This window comes from Panthera tigris, chromosome B1 (genome assembly GCF_018350195.1).
Source record: "Panthera tigris isolate Pti1 chromosome B1, P.tigris_Pti1_mat1.1, whole genome shotgun sequence".
Lineage (NCBI taxonomy): Eukaryota > Metazoa > Chordata > Mammalia > Carnivora > Felidae > Panthera > Panthera tigris.
Window position 1 is genome coordinate 38,297,881 of NC_056663.1, and position 23,013 is coordinate 38,320,893.

Consider the following 23,013-nt stretch of genomic DNA (forward strand, 5'->3'; position numbering starts at 1 on the left):
GTGTTAAAAGACAGCTAATGTGTATAATGAGTGTTTCAGGGAGCTGAATTTCCCTCTTGGATAATTGAAGCAGTGGTGTCCACCTCCTCTGTCCCCAACTGGCTGTGTCCCAAAGGGCCCAGTTAGTCCTGCAGGCAGCAAGTCCATATTTCCTGTTTCTCCTGCATTAGCTGATCAGAAATTCTCTAATAATCTCAAATGCCCAGGGAGGCTGGGTTGCACTGTCTACAATGTTTAAAGGAATTCCCACAAGTTTTATCGTACTGAAAAGAGGCTTAGTGGGGAGGGTGCCAGGAGCCATAACTGACAAGTATCAACTCCTTCACTGTTGGCAGACAGAGGATGCCACTCCCTGAGCACAGATGTACAGAATTCCATAGGAGAGAGGAACCTGCTGAGGCAGACAACCCCAGGAGGAAGGGGTCCAATGGGCTCTCCACCCTGGACATTGCTCCCATGTTCTGCCATGATTCTCACAACAACAGCATGCCCGTTGGCACTTTTTAAATAAATTGCTCTTTCCCTTCCCCAGGGCTCTCATTTCAGTTTCTCAGTCACAAAACAGCTGACCCCACCCTCTCCCACTCCAAAGGAAGTTAGCTGTCAACTATTTAGCTGCATCTTGTTCAGAGATCTATTTTGTTTTTCCTTTATAGGCTTAAAAAGTTCAGAGCCAACTTTAAAAATAGGCAGATTTTACCTTCAGATCTGAATTTCTGCTTCTCCTGAGGAGGGCAAAAACAAAATAAAACAAAACTCTCAGAACTTCCTGCTTCCTGGGGCCGATTCCAACTGTCTTTAGCCATACCAACTGTTTCTCTTGGGTGGGGCTTTTCAGTGCACACACAGTTCAAGGATGGTCTGTGGACATAGCTTGCCTGGAAACTTCTCCTTTTCCATCTGGAACATTATTGGGCTGGTCACTTGCCTCTGGGAGTGGGCTGGGTTGTAGTGTCGTTGGGGTGGGCCTCAGAGCCAAAATAAGATGGGATAGAGAAGATGGGAAGGGAAAGGAAAGGAAGGGAAGGGAGGAGGAAAAGAAAACAAAAGCACATAGAAAGAAAAGTTATTCAGGAGGACTCCTTAAAATTCTTTTATTCAACTCGGCATTTCTATTCCTAGCTACCTATCCAAAAGACTTGAGAACAGATACTGAAAAATGTACTTGAACACAAATGTTCATAGTTGTGCTATTCATAATAGCTAAAAGTGGACACAACCCAAATTCTCATCAAAGAATGAAGAAGTAAACAAAAATGGTCTATTTATACTATGGAATATTACTAATTCATAAAAAGGAATGAAGTGTTTTGCTTAAGCAACTCTTTCTTAGAGTTCTGGAGATTTGGAAGCCCACTTCTGATTTGTACAGTTTATGTGTGTATTGACATCCTACTTCCCCTTGCTGTAGGACTCTACTTTCTCAGTCCAGAGAACTGATTTCTTGGTCTATCTTCCAAGACAAAAATGAGGTAGGAAGAAAGCAAAGTGTCTTGTGACTTCTAAAGGCACAAATCTCATTCATGAAGCTTCCAACTTCAAAACCTAGTTTTCTTCCAAGGCTCCCTCTATTTCTTAATACTATCATATTGGATGGCCTTTTGTAGCAACGTGGATGGAACTGGAGAGTGTGATGCTAAGTGAAATAAGCCATTCAGAGAAAGACAGATACCATATGGTTTCACTCTTATGTGGATCCTGAGAAACGTAACAGAAACCCATGGGGGAGGGGAAGGAAAAAAAAAAAAAGAGGTTAGAGTGGGAGAGACCCAAAGCATAAGAGACTGTTAAAAACTGAGAACAAACTGAGGGTTGATGGGGGGTGGGAGGGAGGGCAGGGTGGGTGATGGATATTGAGGAGGGCACCTTTTGGGATGAGCACTGGGTGTTGTATGGAAACCAATTTGACAGTAAATTTCATATATTAAAAAAAAAATACTATCATATTGGAGAGGTGCAAACATTCAGTCCACAACAAAACTGTTGTAGTTCTTTTCCATGTAATAAGCCATGTTGTCCTGTCTACAGCTTAGTAAAGTAATATCAAACTGTCATCTTGTAATTCTAATTTATGGGAATACTCTGAGGCACAGGGTGACAAGAGGTTTTTCTGAGGTTATGTAGCTAGTAGGGGAAGAGTGAGAATTCTGTCGCTGGACAGTAATTTTCAACTTTGATTGCACTTTGAATTTACCTGCGGAGTTTTTATTTTTATTATTTTCTTTTTTACTGAAGTAATTGATGTCAAATTTTATATGTTTCAGGTATACAACATAATGATTCAATATTTATATACATTGTGAAGTTATCACCAATAACTTCACTGTCACTGTAAAATCATTGCATATTATTAACCATATTCCCTACATTGTATATTGTATTCCCATGTCTTATTTTATAACTGGAAGTTGGTATTTTAATCCCCTTCTCTTTAGCCCATCCCTCCACACTTCTCTCTGAGAAACCAGCAGATTAGCCTTGTATCTATGAGTCTGTTTCTCTTGTTTGTTTTGTTTTATAGATTACACATACAAGTGAAAGTTGTCTTTGTCTGACTCATTTCACTTAGCATAATACCCTGTAGGTCTGTCCATGTTGTTACAAATGGCAAGATTTTATTTTTTTATGGCTTAGTGGTATTCCATTATATATACTTACCATATCTTCTTGATCCATTCCTCTATCAATGGACGCTTAGATTCCTTCTGTATTTTGACTATTGTAAGTAATCCTGCAATGAACTTAGGGGGTATATTTTTTTTTGAATTAATGTTTCATTTTCGTAAGTTAAATACCTAGAAATCAAATCGCTGGATTGCATGGTAGTTCTATTATTAATTTTTTGAGGAACCATCATACTGTCTTCCATAGTGAATGTACCAATTTAAATTCCCACCAACAGCACACAAGGATTCTCTATTCTCCACATCCTCACATATATTTGCTATTTGTGTTTTTTTCTTTTTAAGTAAGCTCCTTACCCAATGTGGGGCTTCAATTCATGATCCCAAGATCAAAAGTCATATGTTCTACTGACTGAGTCAGCCAGTCACCCAAACACTTGCTATTTCTTTTTTGATACTAGCCATTCCAACAGTGTGAGGTGATAGATATATCATTGAGGTTTTGATTTCTATTTCCCTGGTGATTAGTGATGCTAAGCATCCTTTCATGTATCTGTTGGCCATCTGTATATCTTCTTTGGAAACATGTCTTCAGGTGCTCTGCCTATTTTTTTTTATTTCAAGTTTTTAGTTAAATTCTAGTTAGTTAACATGGCAAATTGGTTTTAAGAATTCATTGGTTCACTACTTACCTATAACACCTAGTGCTCATCACAGCAAGCACCATCCTTAATATCCATCACCCATTTATCCCATCCCCCTCTCATCTCCCTCCATCAGTGCTCAGTTTGTTCTCTACAGTTAATTTGCTGCCCTCTACCTATTTTTTCCACTTCTCCTATGTTCATCTGTTTTGTTTCTTAAATTCTACATATGAGTGAAATCATGTGGTATGTGTATTTCTATAACTGGCTTATTTTACTTAGCATAATACACTCTAGCTCTTCTGTCTTGTTGCAAATGGCAAGATTTAATTCTTTTTGGTAGCTGAGAAATATTCTAGTGTGTGTGTATGTGTGTGTTTGTATATGTGCCACAACTTCTGTATCCATTTATCAGTCAATGGACATTTGGGCTTTTCCATAATATCCTGTTGTTGATAATGCTGCTATAAACTTTGGGGTGCATAAGCCCCTTTGAGTCAGTTATTTTATATCTTTTGGGTAAATAGTGCAATTGCTGGGTTGTAGTTCTGTTTTTTTTTTTAATGTTTATTTTTGAGAGACAGAGACAGAGAGTTGGGGAGGGACAGATAGAAAGGGAGACACAGAATCTGAAGCAGGCTCCAGGATCTTGGCTGTCAGCACAGAGCCAGACACAGGGCTCGAACTCATGAATAATGAGATCATGACCTGGGCCAAAGTTGGAAGCTTAACCAACTAAGCTACTCAGGCACCTCAAGGGTAGTTCTTTTTTTAACTTTTTTGAGGAAACTCCATACTGTTTTCCAGAGTGGCTACACCAGTTTTCATTCCCACCAACAGTTAAGAGTGTTCCCCTTTCTCCAGAGGCAAGGGAAGCAAAAGCAAAAATCAACTACTGGGACTTCATCAAGATAAAAAGCTTCTGCACAGCAATGGAAACAATCAACAAAACTAAAGACAACCAATGGAATGAGAGAATATATGCAAATGACATATCAGATAAAGGGTTAGTATTCAAAATCTATAAAGAATTTATCAAACTAAACACCCCCCCCCAAAATAATCGACTAAACAAATGGGAGGAAGACCCATAAATAAACACTCTTCCATACAAGACCTACAGATGGCCAACAACACATGAAAAATGCTCATCACTCATCATCAGGGAAATACACATCAAAACCACAATGAGATATTGTTTCATACCTGTCAGAATGGGTAAAATTAAGTTGGTGAGGTCCTCTGCCTATTTTTTAGCTGGATTGTTTGTTTTTCATATCTTTTGAGTTAATTTTATATTTTGTATTTTAACCCCTTATCAATTATATCTTTTGTAAGTATCTTCCCCTATTCATTAGGTTGCATTTTAGTTTTGTTGGTAGGTTTCTTTCCTGTTGAAAGATGTTTAGTCTAATGTAGTCCCACTTATTTATTTTTGCTTTTGTTGTCCATGCCTAAAAAGACAGATCTAAAAAAACATGTGCAAACCAATGTCTAAGAGCTGTGTATGCTTTCTTGTATCATTTTCATAGTCTAGGGTCTCACATTTAAGTCATTTTGAGTTTATTTTTGTATGTGGTGTAAGAAAGCAGTCCAGTATCATTTTTTTGCATGTGGTTATTTTAAACAATGCTGTTGGAAACATAAGAGTGCATATGTCTTTTCAATTAGTGCTTCTGTTTTCTTTGGGTAAATACCTAGTAGTGGAATTACTGGACCACATGGTAATTCTATTTTAATCTTTGAGAAACCTCAAAACCTCACTGTTTTTCACAGTGGCTTCACCAGCTTGCATTCTGACCAATGGTGCATGAGGTTTCTTTTTCCTACTTCCTTGGCAACACTTAGTCTTTCTTGTGGTTTTGATTTTAGCCATTCTAACAGGTGTGAGGTGAAATCTCATTGTTTTTATCTACATTTCCCTGATGACTAGTGATATTGAGTGTTTTCATGCATCTGTTGATGATCCTTATGTCTTCTTTGGAAAAATGTCTATTCATATTCTGGTCTTCTGCACATTTTCTAATTGGATTGTTTGTTCATTTGTTCTTGATAATGAGTTTGTGAGTTCTTTACATATTCTGTATATTAACCTCTTATCACTTATGTCCAAGACCTGACTGAATTGCCACAGGTGTATGTGTATTAATTTGGTATCCTACAACTTTACTGATTTCATTTATTACTTCTAATAGTTTTTAGGTGGAATCTTTAGAGTTTTCTATATAAAGTATCATGTTTTCTGCAAATAGTGATAATTTTACTTGTTATTTCCACTTTGATTTTTTATTTCTTTTCCTTTCTGATGTTGTGGCTAGAACTTCCAATACTATGTTGAATAATAGTGGCAATAGTGGGCATTCACCTTATTCTTGATCTTAGAGGAAAAACTTTCATCTTTTCACTGTTGATTATGATGTTGGCTGTTGTTTTGCATATTATAGCCTTTATTATGTTGAAGTATGTTTCTTCCACACCCACTCTGTTGAGAGGTTTTACCATAAATGATATATTGAATTTTATAAAATGCTTTTTTCTGTATCTATTAAGATGACCATATTTTTTAACCCTTCTTTTTGCTAATATGATGTATTACTGTTGTTCATTTGTGAATGTTGTTGCATCTCTAGAATAAATCCCATTTGATCATGGTGTACAATCCTTTGATTATATTGTTGAATTTGGTTTGCTAAATTTTTTAGGATTTTTGCATTTGTGTTCATCAGGAATATTGGCCTGTAATTGTGTGTGAGTGTGTGTGTGTGTGTGTGTGTGGTGTCTTTCTGTGGTTTGGGTATGAGTGTAATATTGGCCTTCTTAAATGATTTTGGAAGCATTCCTCTTAATTATTTTGAAATATTTTCACCAGGATAGGTATTAACTCTTCTTTAAATGTTTGGTAGAATTTATCTTTTAAGACACGTGGGCTTTGTTTGGAGTTGTTTGGTGTTTGGTTGGTTGATTTGTTTGTTTTTGTTTTTTATTATTGATTCAATTTCATTAATAGTAATGTCTATTCAGATCTTCTGTTTCTTCCTAATTCTGTCTTGGAAGATAGTTTCTAGACATTTATCCATTTCTTCCAGATTGTCCCATTTGTTGGCAGGTAATTGTTGTAATTTTTCACATAGTCTATCATTATTCTTTGTATTTCGGTATTATCAGTTATAACTTATCTCCCATTTCTGATTTACCTTATTTGGGTCTTTCTTTTTTCTTGAGATGTCTGGCTAAAGGTTTGTCAAATTTTTTTTATCTTTTCAAAGAACCAACTCTTAGTTTCACAAATCTTTTATGTTTTTTTAGTCTCTATTTATTTTTACTCTGATCTTTATTATTTCCTTCCTTGTACTAACTTTAGACTTTGTTCTTTTTCTAGTTACTTCAGGTATAAGGTTTGACTATTTCAGTATTTTTGTTTATTTCTTGGGATAGGCCCATATTGCTGTAAATTTCCCTTTTGGAACTATTTTTGCTGCATCCCAGAGGTTTTGAACCATAGTGTTTCCATTTTCATTTGTTTTGAGTTATATTTTGATTTCCTCTGATTTCTTTGTTGACCTATTGGTTGTTTAGTAGCATATTGTTTAGTCTCATGGGTATGTGCTTTTTCCAGTTTTCTCCTTGTAATTGACTTCTAATCTCAAACTGTTGTGGTCTGAAAAGAAGGTTGATATGATTTCAGTCTTCTTAAATTAATTATTGTTTGTAGCCTAAAATGTAATCTATCTTTGAGAATGTTCCATTTGCACTTGAAAAAAAATATGTATTCTGCTGTTTTTGATGACATGTGCTATGTATATTTTTTTTATTTATTTAAATGCCAGTTAGTTAACATACAGTGCAGTCTTGGCTTCAGGAGTAGAACCCAGTGATTCATTACTTATATATAACACCCAGTGTTCACCCTAACAAGTGCCCTTCTTAATGCCCATCACCCATTTAGCTCACCCTCCCACCAATCTCTCTTCCAGCAACCCTCAGTTCTCTACATTTAAGAGCCACTTATGGTTTGCTTCCTTCTCTGTTTTTTCCTTATTTTTCCTTTCCTTCCTTTTGTTCATGTGTTTTGTTTCTTAAATTCCACATGAGTGAAATCTTATGATATTTCTTTCTCTGACTGAAGTATATCATGTAGCATAATATACTCTAGTTCCCTACGTGTTGCAGCAAATGACAAAATTTCATTCTTTTTCATCACCAAGTAATATTCCATTATATATATACTACATCTTTAGCCATTCATCAGTTGATGGACATTTGGGCTCTTACCCATAATTTGGCTATTATTGATAGCATTGCTATAAACATTGGACTGCATGTGCCCCTTTGAATCAGTATTTTTGTATCCTTTGGATAAATACCTTGTAGTGCATTTGCTGGGTCACAGGGTAGCTCTATTTTTAATTTTTTGAGGAACTTCCATACTGCTTTCCAGAGCAGATGGTCCAGTTTACATTCCCACCAACAGTGCAAAAGAGTTCCCTTTTCTCTGCATCCTCACCAACGTCTTTTGTTTCCTGAGTTGTTAATTTTAGTCATTCTGACAGGTGTGAGGTAGTATCTCATTGTAGTTTTGATTTGTATTTCCCTGATAAGTGATGAGCATTTTTCATGTGTTGTTGGCCATCTGTAGGTCTTGCATGGAAAGGTGTCTATTCATGTCTTCCTCCCATTTGTTTAGTGGATTATTTGTGTTTTTGGGTGTTTAGTTTGATAAATTCTTTATAGATATTGGGTACTAATCCTTTATCCGATATGTCATTTGCAAATATCTTCTCCCATTCAATTGGTTGTCTTTTAGTTCTGTTGATTGTTTCCTTTGTTGTGCAGGAGTTTTCATCTTGATGAGGTCTCAATAGTTCACTTTTGTGTTTTATTTCCCAGGTTCCAGAGACATGTCTAGTGAGAAGTTGCTGAGGTTGAGGTCAAAGAGATTGCTGCATGTTTTCTCCTGTAGGATTTTGATGATTTCCTGTCTCATATTTAGGTCTTTCCTCCATTTTGAGTTCATTTTTGTGTATGATGTAAGAAAGTGGTCCAGTTTCACTTTTCTGCATGTCACTGTCCAATTTTCTCAGCTGCAAGGTTGGTTACATACTCACAAGTCAGTCAATGTGATACACCAACCCTGAAGCCCAGGAAAAAATTCCAGTTGATCATTCTTTAATGTACTGTTGAGTTCATTTTGCTAGTATCTTGCTGATAATTTTTGCATCTAGTTTCAGATGCAAAAGTCCAGGATGTTTGTCTGTAACTCTTTTCAGTGGAGTCCTTATTTGGTTTTAGAATCAAGGTAATGCTGGCTTCAGAGAATGAGTTTGGAAGCTTTCCTTCTATTTCTAGCTTTTGGAACAGTTTGAGAATAGGTATTAACTTTTTTTTAAAAGTCTGGTAGAATTCCTCTGGGAAGACATCTTGCCAAGACATTTGTTTGTTGGAGAATTTTGATTCAATTTCTTTGCTGGTTAGGAGTCCATTTAAATTTTATATTTCTTCCTGTTTCAGTTTTGGTTGTTTGTGCATTTCTAGGAATTTGTCCATTTCTTCCAAATTGCCTAGTTTGTTGGCATATGATTTTTCATAGTGTTTTCTTATAATTGTATTTCTGTGGTGTTGGTTGTGATCCCTCCTCTTTCATTTGTGATTTTGTCTGAGTCTTTATCTTTTCTTTTTGATAAGTCTAGCTAGGGGATTGTCAACTTTGTCAATTCTTTCAAAGAACCAGGTCTTGGATTCATTTATTTGTTCTGTTTTTTTGTTGTTGTTTCTATATTGTTTATTTCTGCTCAAATCTTTATTATTTCCCTTTTCTGTTGGCTTTAGGCTTTATTTGCTGTTCCTTTTCTAGCTCTTTTATGTGTAAGGTTAGGCTGTATATTTGGGACTTTTTTGTTGTTACTTGAGATAGACCAGAGTTCAACATACTTTCCCCTTAGGACTGCATCCCAAAGGGTATGGACTGTCATGTTTTCATTTTCATTTGTCTCCATGTATTTTTATAAATTTCTTCTTTAATCTCCTGGCTAACCCATTTATTCTTTAGTAGGATGTTCTTTAACCTCCATGTATTTGAGGGCTTTCCAAATTTTTTCTTGTTCTTGGCTTCAAGTTTCATAACATTGTGATAAGAAAATATGCATGGTTTGATCTTTCTCTTTTTATACCTGTTGAGGCCTGATTTCTGATCCTATATGTGATCTATTCTGAAGAATGTTCCAAGTGCACTCGGGAAGAATGTGTATTTTGCTGTTTTAGGATTAAATGTTCTGAATATATCTGTTAAGTCCATCTCATCCAGGGTGCCATTCAAAGCCTTTGTTTCATTGTTCATTTTCTGCTTAAATTATTTGTCCCTTGCTGTAATCGGCATATTACAGTCTCCTCCTGGGGCACCTGGGTGGCTCATTCAGTTGAGCATCTGATTTTGACTCAGGTAATGATCTCACAGTTCATGAGTGCAAGTTCCGCATACAGGTCTCTGCTGTCAGCACAGAGCACACTTTGGATCCTCTGTCCCCTGCTCTTTTTGCCCCTTCCCCACTCATGTGTGTGTGAGCACTCTCTCTCTTAAGCATAAATATTTTTGTTTTAAAAAGTCTTCTACCATTATGGTATTGTTATCAAGGAGTTTATGTTTGTTATTAATTGATTTATTGTTTGGGTTTTTCCAAGTTGGGGGCATAAATATTTACAATTGTTAGATCTTCTTGATGGCTAGACCTCTAAACTGTGATATAATGCCTTTCTTCCTCTCTTGTTACTATCAGTATTAAGTTTTCTGGTCTAATAGGTCATTTAAGGTGGCATTTCTTATTGATTTTCTCTCTGGATGATCTATTTATTGATGTTAGTGGAATGTTAAAATCTATTATCCTATTACTGTCAGTTTCTCACTTTCTGTATGTTAGTATTGCTTTAGGTATTTAGGTGCTGCTATGTCAGGTGCACCTAACAGTGTTATATATGTAAGTGTTATAGCCACTTGTGTTGATCCCTTTATTCTTATGTAATACCTTTTTCTGGTCTCATTACAATCTTTGCTTTAATGTTTATTTTATCTCATATACGGATTGCTACCCCAGCTTTCTTTCTGTTTCCATTCACAAAATATCTTTTTATGTCCCATTACTTTCAGTCTTTTTGTGTGTGTGTTTTTTTATTTTTTTTTATTTTTTAAATTTTTTTTTCAATATATGAAATTTATTGTCAAATTGGTTTCCATACAACACCCGTGCTCATCCCAAAAGGTGCCTTCCTCAATACCCATCACCCACCCTCCCCTCCCTCCCACCCCCCATCAACCCTCAGTTTGTTCTCAGTTTTTAAGAGTCTCTTATGCTTTGGGTCTCTCCCACTCTAACCTCTTTTTTTTTTTTTTTCCTTCCCCTCCTCCATGGGTTTCTGTTAAGTTTCTCAGGATCCACATAAGAGTGAAAACATATGATATCTGTCTTTCTCTGTATGGCTTATTTCACTTAGCATCACACTCTCCAGTTCCATCCACGTTGCTACAAAGGGCCATATTTCGTTCTTTCTCATTGCCATGTAGAACTCCATTGTGTATATAAACCACAATTTCTTTATCCATTCATCAGTTGATGGACATTTAGGCTCTTTCCATAATTTGGCTATTGTGTGTGTTTTTTTTAAATCAAGTGAGTCTCTTGTATGCAGCATATGTCTGTGTCTTATTTTTATTCATTCAGCCAATCTGTGTATTTTAATTGGAGCATTCTGTTCTTTTACATTTAAAGTAGTTATTGATAAGTATGTGCTTATAGCCTTTTTTTTGTTGTTTTCTGTTTGTTTTTCTATTTCTTTGTTCTTTTCTTTTCCTCTTGATATCTTTTCTAAGTTTGTGGCTTTCCCTAGTGTTGTTTGCTTTTATTTCTCTTGTGTATAGACATTTGATTTGTGGTTACCATGAGGTTTATATGTAACATCCTATGTACATAGCAGACTATTTTAAGTTGAGGGTCACTTAAGTTCAACTGCATCCTAAAAGTACACTTTTACTACCCCCCACATTTTATGTTTTTGATGTTATTTTACATGGTATTATTTTATTGTTATTATTATTATTTAATTTTGTTATTATTTGATTTTACTAATTATTGTGACTCTGGGTGATTTTGTTACTTTTGTTTTTTAGATTACATACTAGCTATATAAATGGCTGATCCACTATCTTTACTATATGTTTATCAGGGAAATTTTTTCTTTCATAATTTTCTTAATTAGATACGGCTTTTTCTTTTTTGCTTAAGGAAGTTTTCTTAACATTGCTTGCAAAGCTTGTTGGGTATTGATGAACTCCTTTAACTTTTACTTGTGTGAGTACATTCTTATTTCTCCTTCAATTCTAAGTCATAACTCTACCAGACATTTGAATATATTGGGCCATTCTCTCTGGCCTACAAAGTTTCTACTGAAAAATCTGCTAGTCTTATTGAGGTTCCCTTGTACATAACTAGCTTTTTTTTCTCTTCCTGCTTTTAAGATTTTCTATTTAAATTCAACTGTTGACAATGTTAGTTACAATGTGTCTTGGTGTGGGTCCCTTTGGTTCATCTCACTTTAGACAGTAGTTACAAACGATTCCATCTGAATCAATAATTTATTTGTGCTACTCATTGTCTTGAGTGGTAGGGAACCACCCCATGAGGTCTCTCCCTGGATAAATTTATTTAATTTTTGTTTTAAGGCTCTTGCTTGTAACTTCCTTTTAGGAGACAATAAGGGTTTCCTTAACAAAAAAAAATTAAAACCACTGATGCACATGTAAAATAAGAGATTCTAGAGACTGGAAACTAGACAGCAAATTCTACATACCAACCTTCTCTCCAGGTGTACATTCAAAATGGTAAATTGTAATTGAAGTAACATGTCACTTAAGGATAAGTCACTTAAGGATAAATCACAGCAGTCCATTCAACCACTTAATATTGATCATTCAAAAAAAAATCCATTTTATCTACAGAAAAAAACAAGTGTCTTTTATCTGATATTCAAGGCCCTTTAGTGTTGGCCTCATTCTGTATATCTTACCTTCCTTCATACAGCTCTCCAAAATAACCATCAATGCGACTTAAGTCAGTTTCCCATAATCAGACACTGAGACAAGGACCCATGTGCATTTGACATATTAAGGAAGTTTTTCTGAGAGAAACCAAGTTTCAGCTTCAATGAGAACTATAAGTTTGTCCAGACACAAGGCAAGCACATGGGTTTTCAAAACCTCCCACCAGTAAGTCACTGACCGAGGGCAGCCCTAGCAGCCTGTCATTTTCAGCTTTCCAGAGAGAGAGAGGCAAAGCAGATCTAGAAGCCCTCAAGGAATTCTCCAAAGAAGGTCTAGGGTGCAGGTCCTTATGCATAAGAATGCAAAAGTTATACCACCTCATACCTGTCAGAATAGCTAAAATTTAAAATTCAGGAAACAACAGATGTTGGCAAGTATGTGGAGAAAGGGAAACCTTTTTGCACTGTTGGTGGTAATGTAAACTGGTGCAGCCACCATGGAAAATAGTATGGAGGTTCTTCAAAAAATTAAAAATAGAATTACCCTATGACCCAGCAATTGCACTACTAGGTATCTATCCAAAGGATACAAAAATGATGATTTGAAGGGGCACAGGTACTCCGTTTATAGCAGTGCTATCAACAATAGCCCAAATGTTCATCGACTGAGGAATGGATTAAAAACATGTGGTGTATATATACAATGGAATACTACTTGGTGATCACAAAGAATGAAAATCTTGCCATTTGCAACAACATGGATTGAACTAGAGTGTATTACGCTAAGCAAAATAAGTCAGTCAGATAAAGAAAAATATATGATTTCACTCATGTGGAATTTAAGAAACATAACAGAAAACATAGGGGAAGAGAAGGAAAAATAAGATAAAAACAGAAAGGGAGGCAAACCGTAACAGACTCTTAAATACAAACAGGGTTATTGGATGGGAGATGGGTGTGGGGGATGGACTAAATGGGTGACGGGCATTAAGGAGGGCACTTGGTGGGATGAGCAGCTGGGTGTTATACGTGAGTGATGAATCCTTGGGTTCTGCTCCTGAAACCAATACTACTAACTTGAATTTAAATAAATTTAAAAAAAAAACACAAAAGCTAGGCCAAGCACAGCAAAATGGTAAAAGAGATCTGAGGTGATTTGAGTGGCTTACAGGCAGTAGTCTCCCCACACTGTCCTTAGTTCTGAATCCTCACAAATCCCATGTGCCTGTCTAGGTACATACACTAAGCATGCTCTGTTCTTCATCCCTTTGTACCTGTGTTGGAGGCCAATAGGTTTAAAGGGTTTCATTGAGTCACATTTTTTAATGTTTTTAAATTACTTCAGCTATAATTCTCATAAATTTTCTACTCTTTATTCTATAGTAAAGGGAGTCAATTCTGCACAGCACTCCTTTATTTTGGCCTCTCTCTTCCTTATTTTTTTTCTCATTTTGATTTACATCTTCACTAACCACTGTAGAGGTAATATTTTGTCAAGGTAGCTTATCATTGTTTTATTTCTCAAGTTTTTTTTTTCATGTTTGAGATTGTCTTTATATTTATGTTGCCTTAATGATTAAATTAAAAACTAACATAATCATCTGAGGGTCACACTTCCATTCAGTACTTTGTAAGCATAATTCAATTACTTCACATTTGGATACTTCTGTGAAGTATTCTGATGCCAGTCTTATTTTTCTGCCTTATAAATTGTTTGCTTTCTCTGCCTGATGCTTGAATAGTTAAATTTTGAATATTCAACAATTTAATCAGAATATATTCCAGTGCTGAATACGTTAAATCAGACTTTTCCCAAATCTTGTTTTTCTTGTGTTGTAAATCTATTTTTTTTGCTTCATTTCAGGAATATGTCATCTCTTTCTATATTTGTTAAAAGTTTACTTTTGAGACAGAGAGAGAGAGCACAAGCAGCGGAGGGGCAAAGAGAGACGGAGAGAGACAGAATCTCAAACAGGCTCTGTGCTTACAGCACTGGGAGATCATGACCTGAGCCAAAATTAAGGGTCGGTAACTTAACAGACTGAGCCACCCAGGCGCCCCACTCTTTCTATTATGATTTTTGAGTTTTCTTCAGAAACACCAATTATCTTTACATTGAATCATCCTTGACTACTTTTTCTACTAGCTTTTCCCTGTTTAATGGCTTTATCTTTTTATTAACTCATAGTAATCTGAGTATCAAGGTTTTCTTCTACTTAAGAAATTTGAAATCATCCTGTATCTATATTGTTCCTTTTTGTTTATAATTGATTATGCATTAGCTTTGTTTTTTTTTTCTTCATTAGTTTCCTAAGGCCTGAAATCTTTTGTTCCATAATACTGTATTATTTTAGCACCTCATTTTTTGGCTTTATTTTATAAGTCCATTTTAAATGTTGTATTATTCCAAGTACCTGTGAAAAAATTATTTCCATTGTTCAGTTTATATTTTTCTTGAGTTGGTGGTCTTTCTTTGTTTTTTACATAGTATGTCCTTTTCTTATCCCAATCTTGGTATATTTGCATTCTACTTTTTTATTATATTCATGTATGTGAGGCTCTGGCTCCCCCTTGGTTTCTTTTTTTTTTTTTTAAGTTTATTTATTTATTTAGAGATGGAGTGTGTGTGTGGGAAAGGCAGAGAGAAAGAGAGAGAGAGAGGGAGAGAGAATCTCAAGCAGGCTCTACACTGTCAGTGTGTAGCCCAATGCAGGTCTCAAACACATGAACCATGAGATCATGACTTGAGCTGAAATCAAGAGTCAGACATTTAACCAACTGATCCATCCAGGCTCCCCTCCCTCTTTGTTTCTTTAATATGACTGGGGAGATGTCTGGTTGGGGTGGGACTTGACTCTTCAATCTTTTCAGTGGAAATCAATTATGACAGAAGATAGGTGGGTGGCCAATCTTCTGTATATAAGCAGTTCTTTTCTGGTGACACCATACATTAAAAATATTACCTTATTTTTCTGTGCCAATATCCCCAAATATACTTTACACCTAAAGGAAGACCAGGTACTACCATTACATACTGGTATTTCTGTGTTTGGTAAATCTGGTAGTAATCAGGGGCATGAAACATGTTTTACTCTTCCTTGCTGATCCCATGACAATTAATCATCTTGTTGCTTCTGAGCCTCCTCTGGCTTCCACAAAGTCCATGACTAGAATTCCATCAGTGCTGCTGTCATTTCCTGTGGCTATACTTTCTACAGTGTCTCCTACATAATTCAGATATTCACTTTTTAGTCCTTTCTTTTCTGTTTTGCATTTTTAGGGATTTTTAAAAAACAATTCACTGTCCACCTAACTACTTTTTTGTTTGCAAGGGAAATCACAATATATATTTTACTATCTTATCTATTATTTCTAGAGTTAAGGCCAGAAATAAGAAATTTCTAAGTATTCTCAATGGAAACTAAAAATCATTCTCCTTCTAATTTGCCTAAGATATTAAGTACCTTTATGAAACTTCTCAGCACTCTATAAGTATGTTCATTTTGTCTTCTTTGAGTTTTACATTTATCTTTAAGCTGGAAGCAAAGGGTATATCACTTCACAGAGATGCTACAAATCAACTTATAAAGCTAATAGCATTTCCAATGCGATATTTCCTTTCCAGCTACTTTTTACTTTCCCAGTAGAAATATTCACTATTTCCCAGTGAAATGCTTTCCCAGCATTTTGCTTTGAATCACTTTAGTTACACACAATTTCTTATGTTTAGTCACAAAATACTCAAGTATTTTTTTAGTTACAACATGTTTGCATTGAGACTCCTAATAGAAACTGAATTTTTTTAATGGACACACAGTTACTAAATTCTAATTTAAAATTATATCTTAAGGGCACCTGGGTGGCTCAGTCGTTAAGCATCAGACTTCGGCTCTGGTCATGATCTCACAGTTGATGAGTTCGATTGAGCTCAAGCCCTGCTTGAGGTGAACACAAGCCCCATTTCAGGTAGAATGCAACCCATGCTTCAGGTAAAACATAAGCCCCACTTTGTATGAACCCTGCTTCTTTCTCTCACTCTTTCTCTCTGCCCCTTTTGGGACTCTCTCTCTCTGCCTCTTTCATCCTCTCTCTCTCAAAAAAAAATTATATCTTAAAAAGAGTATAGAGAGAAAGAGGGAAAAAAGGAAAACAAAACACTTGAAAACAAACTATGACAATTCAAAAATTATATAAAATAATTTCCTAGTAGAAGTAATAATGGTCAGACCAAGAATCAAATGGCCAATCTATAAACTACTTGATTCCCTTTCAATTAACCTTCACCTCTGTTCCTTATATATACATTTAGATTATTGGTTAGGTGCCAGAGAGGGTATGAGGTGGTCTGGCTAAATACCAGTTGTTCCTCTGTGCCTACATGGTAGAGTATTACAGCTTGTTGGGAAAAGATGCTTTTGAGATGACAAGAAATGTAATGGATCTAATAGATTTAAATAAAACAATATTTCAGATACCAAGAACAGAGAAAGGGAGTGCTGGATGAGTCAAAAACAAGAGAAATAAAAGAATCTGAAAGAAATGATATGAGGAGAGAAAAGAGAAATACTAAACTTATGACTATTAAACTTAAAGCCTTTGTACCATGACATCTCAGGTTGTGCCACATTGCAAAAAGGGTTTGCCTTGATATCTGTATAAAACTATTGCAATTTGAGTCTCAGTAGTTTAAAACTATTGACTAATTTCTAAGATAAAGCATATCTAAACCATATATCTTTTGTTCCACATCACCTGTCCTTACTCAACACTGCTTCTGGATATAGAAATAAGGAAAGGTTTGGGATGGTCTGGCTAAATTACAGTTGTTCTCTGTTTCTGAGTGATAGTTTTAGAGCTTTTGTACATGTTGATAAAAGATACCAATACAAATTAAGATGAGAAGAAATGAAATTATTTGGAGAAAATAAAGTTGCAGACACCAAGAATGCAGAAATTTGAAACAATAGCAAAATGGAAAGAAGAGTTGATGAAGAAAGAGAAAAAATACAAAAGAAATGACAATAAGGACAATAGAAACATATAGCTTATCACCACTAGCTTAGGGACAGGGCCTTTTGTTTCATGTCACTTCAGGCCATGTTATATTAACAATGGTAATGCACCACTGTTATAAGTAGTGTCTTACATGGGATTAGGGCTCTTCACTAGCAGGGGACAGAAAACTTTTCTACATGAGATTTAACAAAATAAGGGCTTTTTTTTTTTTAGCTCACCTTAGCGGAAAGTCAAGAGATAATTTAAGATTTTATTCATGTCTTTCTTGTCTTTTCTCCTGCTTTTCTTTTCTCAACTCCATAAATTCTTTGTTGATATTATTTTTCAGCAAGTTCTCCTTGTAGCTTTGAGAAATCCTACCAGTGTTTAGCCCTGCAGGAGAATATATCTGCTTAGGTTTCAGAAAAATTCCTTCAGTAGAGTCTCACTGACCCGACTTGGATAACATGCCATCCATGAGCAAAGCACTGGTCCTAGAGCCTTTGTACTTTGGTCTTTCTTAGGCTAAATTTTCAGCTGAATGTGTACAACTTATTCTTCATAAAATAGCCAGAAATATCAAAATGATTATGGTATACTTTGCTGAACTGAAATCTTCCCCTACTGTCCTTCTCAGAGTGATTTTGCACTTCAGACTAAAAGCCAAAAGGCTGATATGGTTTATAGACCTATGTCACTTGTCTGATCTCATTTCAATCCACATTTCCTCTCTGCTTCAATCACTGTAGCTTTCTACATGTTCTCTGAACATTCTAGGCAAGTGTACTTTTTTTGCTGTTTCTTCTGCCTAAGTGGTCCACACAATGTGGACATGGTTCATTCTCTCACATCCTTAAGATCACAATGAAACTTTCTTTGATGACTTTATTTGAAATTAAAGTTCTCTCAGTTAACAATGTATATTCTTTCTTTGCTTTAGTTTTCCACAAAGCACTTATCATAATCTAAGAAATTGAATATTTTATTGGTTTATTTAATTTACTATTTATGTCAGCCCAATCCCTACTAAAATGTAAGATTTCTGTGGGCAAGCAAGCAGCAGATCAGTAGCAAATACGTAGTAGGTATTCAGAAACTATATTGAATGAGTTAATAAATCAGTGCACAAATGAATGTAAATCTTTGAGTGGGAAACTTTGACTATGGTTTTATCTAAAGGGGAAAGTGAGTGGGTCAGGCACCATGAACAAAATGGACTTCTTTAATAATTCTTCTGTTTATATGAGGAATTACTTGTAAATCCTGTTTTGATACTGATTCAAACCTTGCTTTGTTCATCATGAAGAAAACCACATGTAAGCTGTTTATAATTTTGCTCCTCACTTATTCTGAATTTCCAATTTTTCATGTTCAAAATGTGAATGAAATGATAGTTTTCCTACAGGGTTACTAAGTCTACTAGGTGAATTTGTATGCATCAAAGTATTTTATACAATAAAAGCACTAAACAAAAGACTTATGATTATGGATCTTTATAACCACTGATTGCATTTACATATTAAAAATATGTTATAATTAAGCTAATAAAAGAAATTCAAATGTAAAAGAAATATATTTGTTTCTATTTTGTTGTCTTTCTTTTAGGGGATCATGGACATTGAAGCATATTTTGAAAGAATTGGTTATAAGAATTTTAGGAACAAATTGGACTTGGAAACATTAACTGACATTCTTCAGCACCAGATCCGAGCCATTCCCTTTGAGAACCTTAACATCCATTGTGGGGAAACCATGGAATTGGGCTTGAAGGCCATTTTTGAGCAAGTTGTGTGGAGAAACCGTGGTGGATGGTGTCTCCAGGTCAATCATCTTCTGTACTGGGTTCTGACCACAATTGGTTATGAGACCACAATGTTGGGGGGTTATGTGTACAGTACTGCAGCCAACAAATATAGTAATGCTATGATTCATCTCCTGCTGAAGGTGACTACTGAGGGTAAGAATTACATAGTGGATGCTGGATTTGGACGTTCTTACCAGATGTGGCAGCCTCTGGAGTTAATTTCTGGAAAGGATCAGCTTCAAGTGCCTTGCATCTTCCGCTTGACAGAAGAGAGAGGAATCTGGTACCTGGACCAAATCAGAAGACAGCAGTACATTGCAAATGAAGAATTTCTTAATTCTGATCTCCTGGAAAAAAATAAATACCGAAAAATATACTCCTTTACTCTTGAACCTCGAACAATTGAAGATTTTGAGTCTGTGAATACATACCTTCAGACATCTCCAACATCTGTGTTTACAAGCAAGTCATTCTGTTCCTTGCAGACATCTGAAGGGGTTCACTGTTTAGTGGGCTGCACCCTTACCTATAGGAAATTCAATTATAAGGACAATATGGATTTGGTAGAGTTTAAGGTCCTGAATGAAGAAGAAGTAGAACAAAAGCTGAAAAATACATTTAATATTTCCTTAGAGAGAAAGCTTGTGCCCAAACATGGTGACCAATTTTTTACCATTTAGAGTAAGGAGTAAAAATAGTCTTCAGTATTATTTCATGTACTGAAACTTTTTGTTATAAAAAATATTAAACATATATTAGAGAAAATAAACTAATAAGTGTTTATGTATTTATCACCAAATTTATCAACTATCAATTACCATATTTCCTCAGTTGTTTGCACATTATATTAAAGAAAATTTCACTCTTAAAAATATCAGGATTTATAGTTAGATAACATTTTAAAGAAATATAATCAGAAACTTTTCAAAATTAATAAGAAAAGTATTTTAAGGATGGCCTATGTTTTTCGTGGGTGAATATAGTGACTTGTGCTAGGAAATCTTCCATATTGGTTTGTGAAAATGAATGAAAGAAACTTCATTTAAAATAGAGTTGGGAGAGTGGCCAAAATGAAGAAATCAGGAGACTATAGATGCTGGAGAGGATGTGGAGAAACAGGAACCCTCTTGCACTGTTGGTGGGAATGCAAATTGGTGCAGCCGCTCTGGAAAGCAGTGTGGAGGTTCCTCAGAAAATTAAAAATAGACCTACCCTATGACCCAGCAATAGCACTGCTAGGAATTTATCCAAGGGATACAGGAGTACTGATGCATAGGGGCACTTGTACCCCAATGTTTATAGCAGCACTCTCAACAATAGCCCAATTATGGAAAGAGCCTAAATGTCCATCAACTGATGAATGGATAAAGAAATTGTGGTTTATATACACAATGGAATACTACGTGGCAATGAGAAAAAATGAAATATGGCCTTTTGTAGCAACATGGATGGAACTGGAGAGTGTGATGCTAAGTGAAATAAGCCATACAGAGAAAGACAGATACCATATGGTTTCACTCTTATGTGGATCCTGAGAAACTTAACAGAAACCCATGGGGGAGGGGAAGGAAAAAAAAAAAAAAAGGTTAGAGTGGGAGAGAGCCAAAGCATAAGAGACTGTTAAAAACTGAGAACAAACTGAGGGTTGATGGGGGGTGGGAGGGAGGGCAGGGTGGGTGATGGGTATTGAGGAGGGCACCTTTTGGGATGAGCACTGGGTGTTGTATGGAAACCAATTTGACAGTAAATTTCATATATTAAAAAATAAAAATAAAATAAAATAAAATAAAACTAAAATAAAATAAAATTAAACAGTTAAAATTTTCAAAAAAAAAAAAAAAGAATAAAAGACTGATAGGATAAGAAAAAAATAAAAAATAAAAAAATAAAAAAATAAAATAGAGTTGGGAGGCCAGAATGGGAGCTCATACGCCCTACCACTTTTCATCAATTGCAGACCCCAACAAGATGTGTATCTTGGATTTGCAATAAGAAGCTTACTTTACTCCAACAGTAAGAATTTTTCCTTTTCCTTCAACAAGATCAGCCAATGATACCACAATTCAGCCAATGAGAAGTTGTCACTACCTTAGGCTCTTGCTTTCCTCCGATGCTTTCCTTTCATTCAGGCACCCCCAATTGCATTTTTAAACACTAACAACAGAATATCTGAAAAAGAAATTCACAATAGCATGAAAACAATAAAACACTTAGGAATAAATTTAGCCACAAGAGTGAAAGATCTATACACTCAAAAACTATAAGACAGTGATGAAATAATTAAAGACACACATGAAAAAATAAAGAAGACACAAATTAAAAAAAAGATAAACCACGTTATGGATCACAAGTATTAACATTGTTAAAATATTCATACTGCTCAAGGTTATCCATAGAGGCAATGCAATCACTATCAAAATTTTAGTGACATTTTATACAAAAATGGAACAATCCTAAAAAGTGTATGGAACCACAAAAGACCTTGAGTAGCCGAATCAATCTTGGGAAAGAACAGAGGTAAAAAAATACTCTCTCTCTCTCTTTCAAAAATAAATGAATATTAAATGTTAAAATATTCACACTGTTCAAGGTTATCCATAGAGGCAATGCAATCACTATCAAAATTTCAGTGACATTTTACACAAAAATGGAGCAATCCTAAAAAGTGTATGGAACCATAAAAGACCTTGAGTAGCCAAATCAATTTTGGGAAAGAAGAACAATGGTAAAAAAAAATACCCTCTCTCTCTCTTTCAAAAATAAATGAATATTAAAAAAATTTTTTTAAAGGATGAAATCTCAGTTATATTCTGAGGATTGTACAACATGGTGACCTTTAAGAATGTGTATTGTATTTTAAGTTGCTATGAGTAGAGATAAAATTCTCACCATAACAGCAACATAACAATACCAACAACAAAATGGTGATTATGTGAGGCAAAGGATGTGTTATCTAATCTTATTGTTAAAACATTTCACAATATATATGTTTATGAAACCATTACATTGTATGACTTAAACTTACACAATATTATGTCAATTATGCCTCAACAAAACTGGGGAAAAAAAGATGCAAGATGGCTAACACATCTCTACTCATCATGGTTACATTCTAGGAAGGGAGAGAGCAGGCATAGAAGAAAGGTCTTCAGGGGAGGCTGGGTGGCTCTGTTAAGCGACTGACTTCAGCTCAGGTCATGATCTCACAGGTTGTGAGTTTGAGCCCCACGTGGGGCTCTGTGCTGACAGCTTAGAGCCTAGAGCCTGTCTCAGATTCTGTGTATCCCTCTCTCTCTACCCCTCACCCCACTCTCGCTCTCTCTCTCTCAAAAACAAATAAGCTTTAAACAAGAAAAGAAAAAAAATGTCTTCTTATATAAATGGGACTAAAGAAACTTCCAAGAAGCCCCGGCCTTTTATGAGCTGACAGAGAAGAAATAAGGACCTGGTATTAGGTGGTAAGTAGGGTATAACAAAGAGGAATGTGACAGAGATGAAAGAGGTAAAGACTTTTTTGATGTGTGAGATAAGGACAAAAAAATCATGCAAGAACTCTGGGGTTTGTAATGTATCACCACCTTGCAATGGGGCCCTGTGAGGTGGGGGAGGTGAGAGGAGAATGTGAATGAAGAACATCTTGCCAGGAAAGGGGCCACATTTAGTTTTGGGCAGGGAGGAAAAAGGCAGTGGAATAAAAACAAAGGTAATTCAAACAGGATAATTAGTTCCAAAGTCATAGAGTTGGCTTGTAAACCATAAGTAGGTTGTCCTAACACAATGTTTCACTGAGAACAGAGGAAATGAAAAGATGAAATCCACTAAAAAGGAACCAGCATATAGGGTGCTTGGGTGGCTTAGTCAGTTGGGCACCCAACTTCGGCTCAGGTCATAATCTCACAGTTCATGAGTTTGAGCCCTGCAT

General features: G+C 35.6%; 1 protein-coding gene and 1 long non-coding RNA gene across 6 annotated transcripts in view; one reads left to right on the top strand and one right to left on the bottom strand.

The window, feature by feature from the left end:
* Positions 1 to 19,913, top strand: part of LOC102955781 (arylamine N-acetyltransferase 1) — an 85,795-nt gene extending 65,882 nt beyond the window's left edge. For 2 of the 3 annotated variants that reach the window (XM_042983311.1, XM_007097001.3), the window contains one exon: positions 18,893 to 19,913. In XM_042983311.1, coding sequence (XP_042839245.1) covers positions 18,899 to 19,771 — 873 coding nt within the window. In that variant the 5' untranslated portion in view covers positions 18,893 to 18,898 and the 3' untranslated portion in view covers positions 19,772 to 19,913. Of the gene's footprint in view, positions 1 to 4,241; positions 4,275 to 18,892 lie in introns of those variants that run through there. The other variant, XM_015544204.2, reaches the window with a different exon arrangement.
* On the bottom strand, positions 661 to 21,265 carry LOC122237890. 3 transcript variants are annotated; one of them, XR_006216618.1, is made up of 4 exons: positions 21,180 to 21,265; positions 19,523 to 19,617; positions 19,286 to 19,378; positions 661 to 968 (listed from the first exon to the last, which is right to left on the bottom strand). It is a non-coding gene; the product is annotated as an uncharacterized LOC122237890 (long non-coding RNA). The 3 variants fall into 3 exon arrangements; XR_006216619.1 differs by having other exon boundaries at positions 19,286 to 19,438; XR_006216620.1 differs by lacking the exon at positions 661 to 968 and adding an exon at positions 17,533 to 17,680.
* Positions 21,266 to 23,013: the final 1,748 nt, after the last annotated feature.